At 41.8% G+C, this 16,722-nt stretch overlaps 1 protein-coding gene across 3 annotated transcripts in view; it reads left to right on the forward strand.

Annotated features, from left to right (window-relative positions):
* Positions 1-13,690, forward strand: part of ptrh1 (peptidyl-tRNA hydrolase 1 homolog) — a 14,884-nt gene extending 1,194 nt beyond the window's left edge. For 2 of the 3 annotated variants that reach the window (XM_048613645.1, XM_048613644.1), the window contains exons 2-5: positions 980-1,199; positions 5,411-5,513; positions 10,509-10,554; positions 13,399-13,690. In XM_048613645.1, coding sequence (XP_048469602.1) covers positions 980-1,199; positions 5,411-5,513; positions 10,509-10,554; positions 13,399-13,584 — 555 coding nt within the window. In that variant the 3' untranslated portion in view covers positions 13,585-13,690. Of the gene's footprint in view, positions 1-979; positions 1,200-5,410; positions 5,514-10,508; positions 10,555-13,150; positions 13,213-13,398 lie in introns of all 3 variants that reach the window. The other variant, XM_048613646.1, reaches the window with a different exon arrangement.
* The last annotated feature ends 3,032 nt before the right edge of the window (positions 13,691-16,722 follow it).

Consider the following 16,722-nt stretch of genomic DNA (forward strand, 5'->3'; position numbering starts at 1 on the left):
GGGTATTTACACAGACATGACTGGACTCTGGGGTATTTACACAGACATGACTGGATTCTGAGGGTATTCAGATAGGCATCACTGTGGGTGTCACTGGATTTGGTCTATTTAAGGAGCACTGGTCTCTGGGGAAACTTACATCAGAGATGGCTGGCCTCCAGGGGCATTTATACAAGGATCTTTGTACTCTTTTACACTGGGGATCAATCCTAGATACTAGGAACACTGAAATAAACAATTCTGACAAAAGTACAGAATAACATTGATCTGAACTGACAGCAAATACAGCAGCATGCTGCTCACTGTCATCTACAGGGGTCTCCTGCTTATTTCACCTAACCACATCAACATCTTTCTCCCCCATGTACTTATCTAACATTCCCTTAAATATGAGTTCCATATTCTAACTACACAAGTTAAGGAAGGAGTCATATGTGATAATTTACTAAGCAGTATTTCCTGTTGATCGTCTGTTGTCCATTTCACCTGTGAAAGTTACAGTTTATCCTTTGTGCTCACTGACAAACTCTGCCCAGTGAACTGCAGCTTCCAAATGTGAAGGAGGCGCCAGTAACAGGTTCTAAGGGCACACGTTTGAGGCATGTCCAGCGTTACAAATGCGTGGCACGATCTCATTATGGCTTCCTTCAGTTTAGAACTGAAGTACCTAGCTGATAACGGAAGACTTATGCAGTTCAGGTCACCGACCAGAGAAAAGAGCTGAAGAGGAGACCCTGGGTATTAGCGACTAGAATAAAGTACCGGAGACAGTAGGAACTGCAGATGCTGGAGAATCCGAGATAACAAGGTGCAGAGCTGGATGAACACAGCAGGCCTTCATCAGCCTTTCTGCTCCTCTGATGCTGCTTGGCCTGCTGTGTTCATCCAGCTCTGCACCTTGTTATCTCGGAATAAAGTACCGTTTGTGTTTTGTTGGACATATTGCCCAAGTTTTTTGTTAAAGTTTAGTTTCTTTCAGATGGTTGGTCTGGGCAACTATCAAATACCAACCAGTCGTTGCAGTGTGGGGATGACAGCTATCAACATCCTGGCGACCAAGCTCAATGTGGACCATAAGTGGCATTTCGACAGAAGATTTTGGGGGAAGGTCACTATCGCAACACGTGGGCAACATCAGATCATATTGTTGAAACCACAGCAGTTAATGAAAATGAATGGAATTAGTGTCAGTCTCGCAGGTAAGTCATTTTCTGTTTCACTGTTGCTTTGTGTACGAATGGGATTGAACCCACTAAAAACAGAAAGTGTTGGTGAATCTCACGTCTGTATATGTGGAGAGAGAAACAGAGTGAAAGTTTCGAGTCCAGTGACCCTTTATCAGAACACTGAAGAAATTCTGAAGTAGAGTCACTGCAGTCGAAACTGTTTCTCTCTCTACAGATGCTGCTAAACCTGCTGAGTTTCTCTGGCACTTTCTGTTCTGTTTTTTTGGTTTCAGATTTCGTTCTTTTGTTTTAGTTTAGGTCAGAACCCAAATTGATTTCAATTGGATTTGTCATGGGGGGTATGAAATGAGTCCAGGGAAATACACTTGTTTGGTAATGGACAAACAATTCCATTCACTGTCATTTCAAGTGGCATTCCAGGGAAAAGCAAGAGACTATTACTGGAGAGCAAACAGTTTCAGGAGAAGTGGATGAACACAGCAGGCCAAGCAGCATCAGAGGAGCAGGAAAGTTGACGCTTCGGGCCTAGACCCTTCTTCAGAAATAGGGGAGGGGAAGGGGATTCTGAAATAAACAGGGAGAGAGGGGGAGACGGATAGAAGATGGATAGAGATCCACTGAGGTCTTTCCAGCATCTGCAGTTCCTACTATCTCTGAAACAATTTTAACCCCACTGCGGAACCTTTTCTAAGGATGCCTACCTTGAAGAAGTTACCCTCCTCCCACCTCAGTGGATTTCTATCCATCTTCTATCCACCTCCCCCTCTCTCCCTATTTATTTCAGAATCCCCTTCCCCTCCCCCATTTCTGAAGAAGGGTCTAGGCCCAAAACGTCAGCTTTCCTGCTCCTCTGATGCTGCTTAGCCTGCTGTGTTCATCCAGCTCTACACCTTGTTATCTCAGTTTCAGGAGAAGTTTTTTTTCAAATGCGGGACCATATAGCAGTGTTGTGCTCAAGTATGACTCCAGTTTGTCTGCTTGCCTTAACATGGGAACCAAGAATGTCAGCACGCTGCTCAACCACAGAGTCACATATAATGAATTGAAAGGTCTCCTTTTAAACTGGACCATCCTGTGGTCTTAAAGGGGCCATGTTCACTCCTATCCTCACTTGATGTCCGAATGGGCTACCACTGGGTGGTAATGGAGAGTAGGAATTCCAGGTTGATTTCTTTCTGTCTGTCTCCACTGGACCCAGAAGTTGATTCAAACTGTACTTCCTCTGCTGTACTGACGTCAGGCTTGTACCTGGGATGACTCAGTATTGCAGCCATATTTATCCCACTGAGTTATCAGCAAAGTTCTCTTTTCATTTCTATTGATATGGAGACAATGTTCTCTGTCCCTGAAGAGCACAAGGTGATATCACCTTTTCTATTCATTATGCATTTTCAGAAAAGACCAAAATATAAGAACGTGTATTAGTAATTTTAAGTACAACTGAACTAATGTCCATTGGTGGCATTTCCACACGTGTCATATGCATTGATCAGATGTCAGCTCTGGATCACTCATAGCACTGTTACCTCTCAGCCAGAGATTATGGGTATAGACCTGAACTCCTAATCTAGGATGTACTTCAATGTAGTCCTAAGGTAGCATTCCATTGACAAAGGTGCATTTTAAGCTGTGATTGCCCTACATTCCATATTTTGGTTTTAATTTTTCTCCTATTAATCTTGCTCCTTAATAAACTCAATTTATAGCTTTTAGCCTGAGATCCACAGTCTGTTGGAGCATTATAGTTAGCAGTGAATGAGCATGGAATGTAATCCCATACTGTCATCATTCATCATGTCAACGATTAGTGAGTTTGTGGACCTTCTGGGTCATGCTCCATCTCAAGTAGCTTGTGAAGAAGAGCATGCTTCTTTTTCAGAGAAAGAGGAGTCCCCTATTCCATTGGCCACAATGAAATTGATCAGGACAAAGCACAAGTCATTATAACATCAAAAACCAGGTAGGCAGGGACCAGCATGGAGTCAGATTGATTAAAGCAGGGAACACATGAAGAATTAGACGATCAGGCTACAGTAAGATGCAAGCATTGCTCTCACCATTTTAGCAGTTGCCCCAGGTGCATAATATCCTGATAGACCACTGATTGGCAATTGTTTTGATCAAAGGACAAATACAGTTACAGATAAATCCTGTGCCAATAAGAGATGTCTGTTTGACATTTCAGATCAAGTGACACAATTTTTAGGGCATTTGCATTGACTGAAGCTACAGAGTATGGTGGGTCAAACATAGTGACACACTGCAGGATTTCTTAGGGATCAAGGCAGCATTGGCTATTGAATACATCACCAGAAGACCCGTGGATCCTGCAGATTCCTCCTTACTAACATATGAGGCCTAGTGCCAAAGCTTTGAGAGATATCTCAGTCTAGTCAAGCAAAGGCCTGACAGGGTCACATTTATAGTGTCATACCTTAACAGTCAATGTGCCAAACTCTACCAAAACTTTTCCCAGACATGTTCTGTCTCACTGTCAGGACAGACCCAGCAGAGGTGACAGCATAATGGGAAACAGTTGGGAGGGAGTTGCTCTGGGAGTCCCCCAACGTTGACTCCAGACACAATGAAGTCTCATGGATTCAGGTTAAACATGGGCAAGGAAACCTTTTGCTGATAACCATGTACCATCTTCCCTTGGGCTCCCATTGACCAGGAACAGGACTGGACTCCCATCTCAATACAATTACAAAGAGCAGGTCAGAGGCTAGGAACCCTGCAGTGAGTAACTCATCTCCTGACTCCCCAAAATCTGTCCATCATCTACAAGGCACAAGTCAGGAATGTGATGGAATACTCCCCACTTGCCTGGATGAGTGCAGCTCCAACAACACTCAAAAAGCTTTACACCATCCAGAACAAAGCAGCCAGCTTGATTGGCATCACAGTCACAAGCATCCAATCCCTCCACCATCGATGCTTAGCAGCAGCAGTGTGTACCATTTACAAGATGCACAGCAGAAGTTCACCAAAGATCCTCAGAAAGCACCTTCCAAACCCACAAGCTCTACCATCTAGAACAACAAGGATAGCAGATACATGGGAACACCAGCCCCTGCCAGTTCCCCTCTAAGCCACTCACCATCCTGACTTGGAAGTAAATCGCCAATCCTTCAGTGTCACTGGGTCAAAATCCTGAAATTCCCTGCTTGACAGCATTGTGGAGACACCTACATCAAATAGAGCAGTTCAAGAAGGCAGCACACCATCATCTTCTCAAGGGCAATCAGTGATGGGCAATAAATACTGGCCCAGCCAGTGATACTTACATCATTTAAATGAATCATATAAAAAGATTCTAGTAGAGGGTGACCGATTTATGGTACCCATGGTGGAGGAGGAGACCACTCTCCACTCCTGTGCTTCTGCCCTTCTGCTGCTGCTGTGCCTGGCTACACATCTTAACCAGACAGAGGAGCACCGCTCACCAATGACCAAACAGTCCGTTTCTCCTGGTGACTCAGTACGAGAAGTAGCGCAGCATTTATTTTGGGTGGCGCCCTTGGAGAATGGCCACAATAACACGTTGCTTGACTCTTGATGGTGTTGTTAAGTAAAGTTATTCTCGAGGTGTCTGGATGTGTACCACAGGTTCTCTTCACTGCTTCAGCAGCACCGATCATGAAATATTAAGTATCCCTTTAAATAGCACTTGTAATCAATTCAAACATGACGTTAATTCCCAAGTAGCTGGTTGCTGATAGGAGAGGATGTTAACTAAAGGGTTGGCAACCAAAATGCCATGCAGTTTCCTTAATAAGCACCAGTAGGCATTTTCAGTGGAAATTACCTCTTAAATAACACTAGCTTCTTGCACTAAATGTGAGCAAAAGTGGTGTTTCAGCTCAAGATTCCACCTAAGAGTATTGAGCACATTTTGTGCCCTCAGGTCTTCCACAATGCAGTTTGTTACAAACTCACATACAGCTATGAAAGTAGTTGGAGGTGAATTTATACTTTATACATTACAAGATCATTCCTAAGATGCACAGGTTAGGTGCCATTGCCATGCTAAAAAGTATTCAAGGATTTGCAGGTTAGGGGGGTTAGCCATAGTAACAAAATGTCAGGTGGGGTTACAGGGATGGCAGTGGGATGCTGTTTGGAGGGTCAGTGCAGTCTCAATGGACAGAATGACCTCATTCTGCACTGTAGGCATTCTATAATTCCATGGTTCTAAAGTAATGTTTTCTTTCTGTCCTAAGCCAACATTTATCAAGTAGCACCAGAAGAAATTTTCTTGTTTCATGACCAAATGTGTATACCTCTGGGTAAATATATTATCACAAATGAAGAACAATCTGTAAGGTATGTTGCTTTAATTGTTTACTGGCAATACAAAGTTTAATTGATCGCTTTGCCACAAAAGTTTAGGTACATTGGGTCAGTTCATTAACAGGAATGGCTTCTGCTTGAGCTTCCTCTAGAGTTTCCCAGGGTTTCATGCCCAACTCGTTGCTTTATCCTCATCTGTATTTTGTCTCTTGGTGATCAGTATCCACAGTCAGCTTCTGCTGGCAAGACACTGTTGTACCTTTCCACCTTTTTCCTCACTGTGTCTGTGTTATCAGATCATGGATGAACCAGATTTTCCACCAACTGAACATTCAGACTTTATCACGTAAATGTACACTGTTGCCATGTCCTCCATTCTTCTGCCCGGCTACTGAAAGGCTGAACCTACTCCATGAAATTCCAAAGAACACAGAACAAAGAACAATACAACACAGGAACAGGACCTTCGGCCCTCAAAGCCTGCACTGGGACACATTTTGCCCTTTCATATTAAAACTGTCTTTACTTACAGGATCCATATCCCTTTATTCCCTTCCTACTCATGTATTTGTCCAGGTGCTTCTTGAAAGCTGCCTATTGTGCCTGCTTCCACCACCTCCTCTGGCAACGCATTCCAGGTACTCACCACCCTTTGTGTGGAAAACCTGCCTTGTACATCTCTTTTAAACTTCCCCCTTTGCACCTGGAACCTGTGTTCCCTAGTAATTGACCCCTCCACCTTGGGAAAAAGCCTCATATTTTCCACTCTAATCATGCCATTCACAATCTTATAAATTTGTATCAGGTGGTCCCTCAACCTCCTGCATTCCAGAGAAAACAAACCCAGTCCATCCAAGCTTTCTTCATAGCTAAAATCCCCCATACCAGGCAACATCCTGATAAACCTTTTCTGTGCCTTCTCCAAAGCATCCACATCCTTCTGGTAGTGTGGTGACCAGAACTGTACGCAATATTCCAAGCGTGGCCTAACTAAAGTTCTATAAAGATGCAGCATAACCAGTCTCTCCTTTTAATCAATGACCATTCCAATGAAGGCAAGCATGCCATAAGCATTTTTTACTACCTTATCTACCCCCACTGCCACCTTCAGTGATCTATGGACCCCACACCCAGATCCCTCTGCATATCAATGCTCCTAAGGGTTCTGCTGTATAATTTCCACCTGTACTTGACCTTCCAAAATGCATCACCTCATATTTGTCCCAGATTAAACTCCATCTGCCATTTTGCTGCCCATTGCCTCCAACTGGTCTATGTCCTGTTGTATCCTCTGACAATCCTCCTCATTGTGCACAACTCCATCAATCTTTGTATCATCCGCAAAGTTACAAATTAGACTAGCTACATTTTCCTCCAAATCATTGATGTAGATCACTAACAGCAGTGGTCCCAGCATCAGTGATCCCTGTTGAACACCACTAGTCACAGCACTCCATTACGAAAAGCATCCTTCCACCGCTAGTCCATGTAGACAACATCAACCACTTTCCCTTCAATCATCTTTGTCATCTCCTCAAAAAACTCGGTCAAGTTAGAAAGGCATGACCTCCCCTACACAAAGCAATGCTGTCTATAGCAAATAAGTCCATTTGGTTCTAAATGTGTATAGGTCTTGTCCCTGAGTATCTTTTCCAATACATTCCCTACCACTGACGTGATACTCAACAGGCCTGTAATTTCCAGGATTATCCCTGCTACCCTCCTTAAACAATGGGACAACACTGGCTATTCTCCAGTCCTCTGGGACTTCACCTGTGGCCAATGAGGATTCTGTGGCCAAAGTGTTCTTTTTGACTCAATGCTGACCTTGAAACCCCATATCCTATTCATCAGGCAGGAACCTGATACATACACCCACACACCATTTCATACTTCCTTCCCATCAGTGCCAAAACCCTTATATGTGCCTTTTTTTTTGATATTCATTCATGGGATGAGTGCATCGCTGGCTAGGCCAGCATCCATGGCCCATCTGTAATTGCCCAGAGGACAATTAAGAGTCAAATATATTGCTATGGGTCTGGAGTCACATGTAGGCCAGACCAGGTAAGGATGGCAGTTTCCTTCCCTAAAGTACATTCGTGAACCAGATGGGTTTTTTTTCCTGACAATCGACAATGGATTCATGGTCATCATTATACTCTTAATTCCAAATTTTTATTGAATTCAAATTCCACCATCTGCCATGCCAGGATTCAAACCCAAGTCCTCAGAAAATTACTCGGGTCTCTGGATTAACAGTCCAGTGATAATACCACTAGCCTATCACCTCCCCATAACCTACAATTTAAATAGATTCAATTTGAAACCTTCATCCTAAGGCACAAATCCCTCCCCAAGTTTTTCCCTGCTATTTATTCTGGAACCTCCTCTAACATTATGTCCCATTCCAGTACTCTGACTTCGTCCCCCTGCGTGTCTTATTCCTCCAGGCCACCCCCTGACATTACAGCTTTCAGCTCACTTATTCCTGCTGTCTGGAACACCTTCACTGAGGCTCTTTCCATCTCACTTCTCCCACCTTTAAAAGACCTCATCAGACACATCTCTTTCACTTCAACTTCCCTAGTCATATCTTTTAACTGACCCACAAAAGTTGCGTCTTCCTTTTTTTTGAAATGTTATAACGTTGTGAGAGGTCTCTCTCTCTGCTAAAGATGCTGTGTTAAAATGCAAACTATAGTTATTAATCTCACAAGTGAAAATATTGTTTTATGTACTGGAAAGCAAACTACAGATATCCAGGTCGGTGCTGAGTGAGCGGAACTGCAATTAGCCACAGTTTCCTAGATAAAGCAAAGGAAATTCTCAGCCAAAGATGTCCACTCCTGATCAAGAAGGGCAGGACTAGAGTCAAGTATGTCCCGTGGTAAAACAGCCTAAAACTCAGTTGTAAGGGTCCACTTGGTGATGACCGCTTGAGTCTAAAGAGCTGCTACTAAGTTTGCAAAAAGGAGTGGTTTTAAGAGAGGACAGAGCATAGCACATGGGAGCAGGAAGCAGTGATTTAGATTCTTAAACCTGTTCTGATCTAAAATCTAATCCCATACACCCACTTTTGCTCAAACTGCATAATACATTTGGACAATAAATATCTCAGATTTAAAACTAACTTTTGGGCTAGCATCTGTTATCTTTTTATGGAAAAGAAGTTTCACAGTAAAAGAATAGAGACAACACATAGCTAGTTAAAACACAAAAGCACTATCCCAGGTTTGATCCCCTACACCACTGTGGTATTTTTAATCAATCTGTTCAGAGATGTTATAACACATCAGGAGGAGAGGGTCCTGGACTTGAACCTGAACCTGGGACTCTTGGCTTAGAGGCAGGGACACTATCATTGTATCACAAGCGCCCTTTCCCTCCCCTCCCCTAGTGTGTGTTAAATTAGCCAATTAAGTAATAGCAACGGCCATTAAAGTAGGTCTCACTGTTTCTTGGCGCCAAGAAAGAAAGCTATTGAATTTGATCCTGACTGTTTCTCAGCAACTCCATTTGGAAAATGCACTTTTGTTGGGAAACAGAGTGAGTATAGGATTGATTGATGAAAAGAGTCAGATGGCATTCTGGGACAGTAGAAACTGCAGATGCTGGAGAATCTGAGATGACAAGGTGTAGAGCTGGATGAACACAGCAGGCGAAGCAGCATCAGAGGAGCAGGAAGGCTGACGTTTCGGGCCTAGACCCTTGTTCAGAAAATAAAGAAGGGTCTTGGCCCGAAACATCAGTCTTCCTGCTCCTCTGATGCTGCTTGGCCTGCTGTGTTCATCCAGCTCTACACCAGATGGCATTCTGGGTTTGGGCTCACATAGAGAGTAGCAAAGTTGGTGAGGTACTAAGTACAGGTCACTGCCACTCAGCATGTTCTGATGACAGTTGAGGGAATATTTTCTCAAAGTGAGAATTCAAATACCTCTAGTAAAGAGTACTAAAATAAAAGGCTTGCATTTATATAGCACCTTCCTGAGCTACCAGACACCAAGATCTCTTTATATCAGCTCTTTACATCAAAAGATGTTGTAATGCATGAATCACAGCATCCAGTTTGTATACAGCAAACTTTCACAAGCAGCAATATGATAATGATCAGATAATCTATTTCTTGTGATGCTAATTGAGGGATAAACATCGGTCAGGACAGGAGATAATCTCTTGGCCCTTTTGCACTTGAAATGGGAGATAGGGTTGTGGTTTAACATTGCTTTGGAAAGACAGTGCAGTATTCTCTCAGAGATAGTAAGAACTGCAGGTGCTGGAGTCAGAGATAACACAGTGTGGAACTGGAGGAACACAGCAGGCCAGGCAGCATCAGAGGAGCAGGAAAGTTGACATTTTGGGTTGGGACCTTCTTCAGAAACCTGAGTATTCCCTCCAAGTGTCAGCCTTGATATTTGTCCTCAAGTCTTAGGGTAGGATTTGAACCTACAGCCTGTAGTAGCAGAGGTGTGAGGTCATCGACTGAGTCACACCTGCCAACCGGTCCATGAAATTTACACAAGACGGGCAGCTTGGGAGTTCCAAGCCAGTTAGCGAGCAGTGTGAAAGGTAAAGTCACCGTGATCCGAGAGGACTGCTCTCTCATTAGAGAGAGATGACTACTACTTCCTAACAGTCTGTCAACAGCCACACTCCAAACTAATGTCTTGACCTTTCTGTAAGGCTGCAAGACATTGTAGAACTTTGTGTTCCAATACAAGGAGTTCCCACAGATTGGGAAAAATAAATTATATGACCAACAGTTACAATAAATAGCTTAATTTTAAAAGGATCACTTTATAGGCTGCATAAGAATTGAGCTTCTAGCCTCCTCACACCATTTCCTTGCCTTCTGTTTTTGGAGTGCAAGAAAAGGAAGTAAATACTAACTGATAAATGTCCCCAAAAAGACAGGTCATGGGAAAGCATAAGGACACACTTGCAGATCTGCTGCTGGTTAAGGTCTCACATCTGCTGGATCGTTTTAATTGTAACACTGTTCTAAATGAACATATGCTTTTCTCCCAGGGAACACAGTGGAGTAATTTCCTGCATAAACAAAATGAAAAGTGATGTAAGTATGTAAGTGGCAGGAAAATGGTCAAAATTCTGTTGGGTGTAATTGAATCTCAGTAGTCCTTTCATGAGCATGATTATCTGATGACCAGACTTGGCATCTTTTAGAAAGTGCCAAAAATAGACACAAAGCAATAGGATCACGTAGATACAGCAACACATTGAACATAAGACCATAAGAACTAGGAGCAGGAGTAGACCATCTGGCCCTTTGAGCCCGCTCCGCCATTCAATAAGATCATGGCTGATCTTTTTGTGGCCTCAGTTCCACTTACCTGCCCGCACACCATAACCCTTAAATCCTTTACTATTCAAAAAATTATCTGTTTTAGCTTTAAAAACATTCAATGAGGAAGCCTCAACTGCTTCACTGGGCAGGGAATTCCACAGATTCACAACACTTTGGGTGAAGAAGTTCCTCTTCAACTCAGTCCTGAATCTGGCTCCCCTAATTTCGAGGCTGTGCCCTCTTGTTCTAGTTCATCCACCGGTGGAAACAACCTCCCTGCTTCTATCTTATCTATTCTCTTCATAATTTTATATGTTTTGATAAGATCCACCCTCATTCTTCTAAATGCCAATGAATATAATCCCAGTCTATTCAGCCTCTCCTCATAAGCCAACCCTCTTAACTTGGGAATCAACCTAGTGAATCTCCTCTGCACCCCCCTCCAGTACTAGTACATCCTTTCTCAAATAAGGAGACCAAAACTGCACTCAGTACTCCAGGTGTGGCCTCACCAGCACCCAATACAGCTGCAACATAACCTCCCTGCTTTTTAAACTCAATCCCTCGAGAAATGAAGGACAAAATTCCATTTGCCTCCTTAATTACCTGTTGTACCTGCAAACCAACCTTCTGCGATTCATGCACAAGGACACCCAGGTCCCTCTGCACAGCAGCATGCTGCAATTTTTTACCACTCAAGTAATAGTCCTTTTTGCTGTTATTCCTACCAAAATGGATGACTTCACATTTATCAACATTGACTTCCATCTGCTAGACTTTTGCCCACTCACTTAAACTATCTATATCTCTCTGCAAACTTTCAGAGTCCTCTGCACACTTTGCTCTACTGCTCATCTTAGTATCATCCACAAACTTTAACACATTATACGTGGTCCCCAACTTCAAATCATCTATGTAAATGATAAACAATTACAGTTCCAGCACTGATCCCTGAGGCACACCACTAGTCACTGTTCGCCAACCTGAAAAGCACTCATTTATCCCCACTCTTTGCTTCCTGTTAGTTAACCAACCCTTGATCTATGCCAATACATTGCCTGTGACGCTGTGCACTTTTATCTTATGCAGCAGCCTTTTGTGCGGCGCCTTGTCAAATGCCTTTTGGAAATCCAGATCTACTTGGTCCCCATTGCCCACCACACTCATAATGTCCTCATAAAATTCCAGTGAATTAGTTAAGCATGACCTGCGTTTCACAACAGCATGTGCAAGTGGACCAATTTCATATCTACACAATAAGGCTCTGTATTGTCTTAGTCGGGTGCCTTTTCAAACCCAACTTATTTCAAGTTAATTTCAAAAGATAGTGTAATAATCTACCTGTATCTTTTAAGATTATGCCACATTTCATGCATGAAATCCAATCAAACAATGGAAACTAGATATTTTTAAATATCATAGCCATATTACCATGTGGTCTTTTCCAAATTCAGACAGATTCATAAGTAAATGACAGTTTATCCAAAAGAAGATAAATGACTTCTGAAACAAAAGTGAAAATCATGATTTTCTTACCGTTGAGTATATACTTCGATTAATTCTTTTTCATACTGTTGATATTAAATTGTATCTGCCACCTGTTTGCCCACATTTCGAACTCATCTGGTTCTGTATTTATACTTATTTTATGGTCCATTTTATAAGGTGCATTTCTTGGCTTGTCTGGTTCATCCAAGCCACAAGAGACGGAGATAGGCCAAAGAAACATTTGGCGAACATATCGGGACTCATGTTCTAATCCAGTTTATACAGCAGTTTAGCACAGAACAAATAACTATGTCAGTTTTCCTCTTTCAAGGAGAGATGGCTATATCTTCAGCATGTCCATGCTTGTTGTTACCTATCCAATTGACAGTTTACATCTTGTAGCCTATGCTGTGACTTTTTACAATGAATCAGATGGGGGAATGCAAAGGGGTAAAGAGAAATACTATATGAGAAGAGAATGCTGATTGGTTGGCAAGTGGATGGCAACTTTCCACCAATCAGCACACTGGTCTCATCGCATAACATGGTCCCCTTTAGTCATGGGAGCAAGATGGAAAGCTTCAACAAAATGTATCATTTTTCAGCAATTCTCAAGTTCCATACTATCCAACTAATATTTAATCTTATTTATTCCTTAAATTCTTTTCAATGGTGCCTCATTGCACAAAAAAAAATTAAACTGGAAAAAGAGTTTCACTTATAATTCACCCAGACACCAGCCTGGTCAACCCTCTTTGGCCAGGTGCAAAATAAATCTCCCCCTTTCCCTTTGCTTACTACAGCACATCACAGTTCCAAACTCAAAAGGACAACATTGTCAATGTGTTCTTTTGTACATCGGTATTTTCTGTTACAGGTGGTGAATTACAGGCAGCTTTCAACCCATTGTGTGAACTCCCTTCCTGTACAAATGGACAGGTGAGCTCAACCATTTAGTTTAGTTATGTATGCAGGCTACAGAATTGAAAAGCTAATGTTACCCACAATAACTAGTCATTCCTTAGCCAGTCACCGTCTTAGTCGGCTGCCACTTCAAGTCCGACTTATTTCGAGTTAATTGCAAAAGTTCTTCTATTGTGTAATAATCCATTTGTATCTTTTAAGATTATGCCACGTTTGATGATTGGCATTGGCCCTCCCCCACACAGATCAAAGCGTGGGACACTCCATCACATACTGGGACGTTTCAGCGAAGTCCAACAACGCAAAGTGATGCAAGTGCTGGAGCAGTGCACTAATTATTTGCTGGAAGATTTGGATAAGATTTGGAAGCCAGAGGTAGATAAGTAGTCGGGGAAAATAGCCAGCCATGTACCAAATGAAGGAAATCTGTCAACTGATGGAGAAAGCAGTTGATGTAAATATTAAGCATCATTGAGTCTGACGGTAAGGAAGAAAAAAGAACAAATAAAAGCAAGGATTGCCCTCTGTTTCACTTTAATTGTTTGGTGGTGCGTAAGTTCCTAAAGATCCTCCATTTTCTGTAACCTTTCAAGTTTGTCTGGAAATGGCCAAAACCACCTTCAAAATTTAACCTGGTAAATGAGTTTGTGAATTTACAATCTTCTTCCTTTGCCTGAAATTGATAATATGTATTAGCGTAGGTGCTTTGTATGTGTCACTATACTTTGGACATGAACAGAGCTAGTGAAAGACTATTCATCCTGTTATCACTGAGACAGGAAGAATGCACTGTTTCCCTCCAGTCCCGCAACTCCCACTGTTCATGACATAAATTTAAATGTTTTACACAGTTAGTCATTTATACATTTTATCTACGTTTGGCTTAGAATGAAAAGAACCATCAACCAGGCTTCTGTAATTAAAAAAACTTGATTTATTGTAAAACAAAAACGTATTCAATGAAAATGCCAAACTGGTTAACACACACAGCTCATAAAAAGAAAGCATAAATAATTATCCCTTATAAATACCCTATCATACATTCTAGGTAAAGGAAAACAATAAAACAGATTACTCTGCAGAGATTAACATTGAAAACAAAAACACTTTTGGCCAGTAACTGATAGTTTTTAATGGCAAAATAGAATAAGGTATGGATGTTCAGATGCTGTCAGTGCGGCATTCCAGCCTGTGTGGACAGGTGACTAGAAGCAGGTCACTTTTTTTCCCTGAAGTGTCAGAGGCTGAAGGGTGACCTAATGGAGGTTTATAAAATAATGAGGAGCATGGGGAGAGTGAATAGCCGAGGTCTTTTTTCCAGGTAGGGGAGTCCAAAACTACAGGGTATTAGGTTTAAGGTGAGAGTAAAAAGATTTAGAAAGGACTTGAGGGCCATATTTTTCATGTAGAGGGTGCATGTGTTTGGAAAGAGCTGCCAGAGGTGGTGGTGGAGGCGGGTACAATTACGACATTTAAAAGGCATCTGGATGGGTACATGAATTGGAAGGGTTTAGAGGGATGTGAGCCAAATGCTGGCAAAGGGGACTGAATCAGCTTAGGATATCTGGTCAGCATTGGACCAAAGAGTATGTTTCTGTGCTATATGACTCTAATTCTCTGGCAGTCATAAAACCTAGGGAAGTGACCTCCAGCAAACAAGTCTAGCAATGAGCTGAAACCATGTGGTTGCCAACAAATGCTGTGTTAAAAAATGTTCCAATGTTCAAAGTGAATTTTTTTTTTAAATTGCACAGAACTTGAAATAAATCATAAACCCTCAAAACGTAAATCAAGTATTATGGGAACCTTCATAATAACTCATAAAGTAACAAAATTGACCCAGATCGTATTGCTACCCAATATCCACGCATGAATGTTTCCATAAGGTAAAGCTACCAGATACCTCAGAACATAGAGGATTGCTAGACTGAAATAAAAAATAACTCTAGCTCTATTTAGTTTGACTTCTATCAGTAGGTAATCACTGACACAACAGAAATGGAGTTGACTAATAATGGCAATTAATTTCTATGAACTATTATGACACAAGGAAATTTATAGTTATGGAAATCTTTTGAGAACTATAGTCTAGTGTTACATTAACCAAAATGCTGCCAAATCTACATTTACATTTTATTTGATAGATGCAAAGTTATCTGTCCAAGGTTACTATACATTCCATGTCAAATACTATACTCCAAAATATTACTTCTGAAAGAAATCTGTGTAATTTCTCATTCGAGTGAATGAACATTAAACGTCTCCACCATCTCCCTCAGGTGCCACAGGTTTCTCAACGAAATATGCTTTCGACAGATTAGTTTTGAATTTAACCAGTCTTTAAGTCAGGCTATGTCCTCTGGCTCTGGACAAAATTGAACAGCTTATCAGGAACTAAATTCTCTAAGCCTTTTACCATCCTAATAACAGCTATTGTGCTACCTTTCAGCCTTCTTTCCTTTTGGAATATACCTAATATATACAATTGCTCATCAGTAGCCAACCTCCCCATTCACTCCTTAAAAATCATGGCTAGTCTCTTCTGAATTGATAGCTGTAATATCTTGACTTGATTTTTCTTATCTTCAGTGTGGAGATCCTGAGTTCAGTTGCAGCAGCAGTATTACCACTATGTACAGAGATTGGATTGAGGATAGAATTGAGTTTAGCATGTGATCCCCATGCACTCAGTTTTGAGCTGGCAAGTAAACAGTGCCCTCCTGAATGTGGAACTGTACGGCAGCCGGTATCAACAGTTTAGGGTAGGGATAAAATTAGTGGGAATTAAAAGAACAGATGCTGGTGTATTCTGAACTGATGATGTAGACCTCTCTCTGCTATCAGCTCACCTCTTTCTGAAGCAACTTCAGACATTTCACTACATTAGAGATGCTGAATAAATGTGGGTGGTTATGACAGGGAGGAATAGTTCCTGAAATTTAAGTAGTCTGGAGGGAGTTCTGAAGCGACAGATAGAATAGCAACCTCATGGGAACTGTATGGGACCTGAAGAAGCACTGTGATATCACCTGGTCCAAACAGGATATGAAAATAAAACACATTCCTCTTCCGGCCATGGACTCTCTTCCTGCTAGGTTAGCTTGTTCAAAGCAGGTCTCCAATTAAAATGGCAAGTCAGGAACAAATGACATCAGAGCATGATCTTGTATGTTAAAAGAGGCTCCCTGATGGCTTCCAATACGTGTTTCCTGATTCAGCTCAGAACAGGTTTAGATTGGAACACCTTGCTCCAGCAGAATCACACCATCACTGAGACATCTTAAATGCCCATCTTCCAAGTTTCTGCAAGGCAGGGAGGTTTGAAATCGCCTTTTCTATGAGTAATCCATCTATTAGTCATGCAATCCATCATCGGCCCTACGCCTGATTGTGGAACGGCTTATTGAAGCCAATATGCAATGAACTAAGAGACCCCAAAAGAATGAATGGCTGACTTCTAAGTTACAATTTGAATAAATTCCTTAAAGTCAATCATTACAACTGTTGCCTCAAAGATCACATGAG

The sequence above is a fragment of the Rhincodon typus genome, chromosome 28 (genome assembly GCF_021869965.1).
Source record: "Rhincodon typus isolate 14 chromosome 28, sRhiTyp1.1, whole genome shotgun sequence".
Classification (NCBI taxonomy): Eukaryota; Metazoa; Chordata; class Chondrichthyes; order Orectolobiformes; family Rhincodontidae; genus Rhincodon; species Rhincodon typus.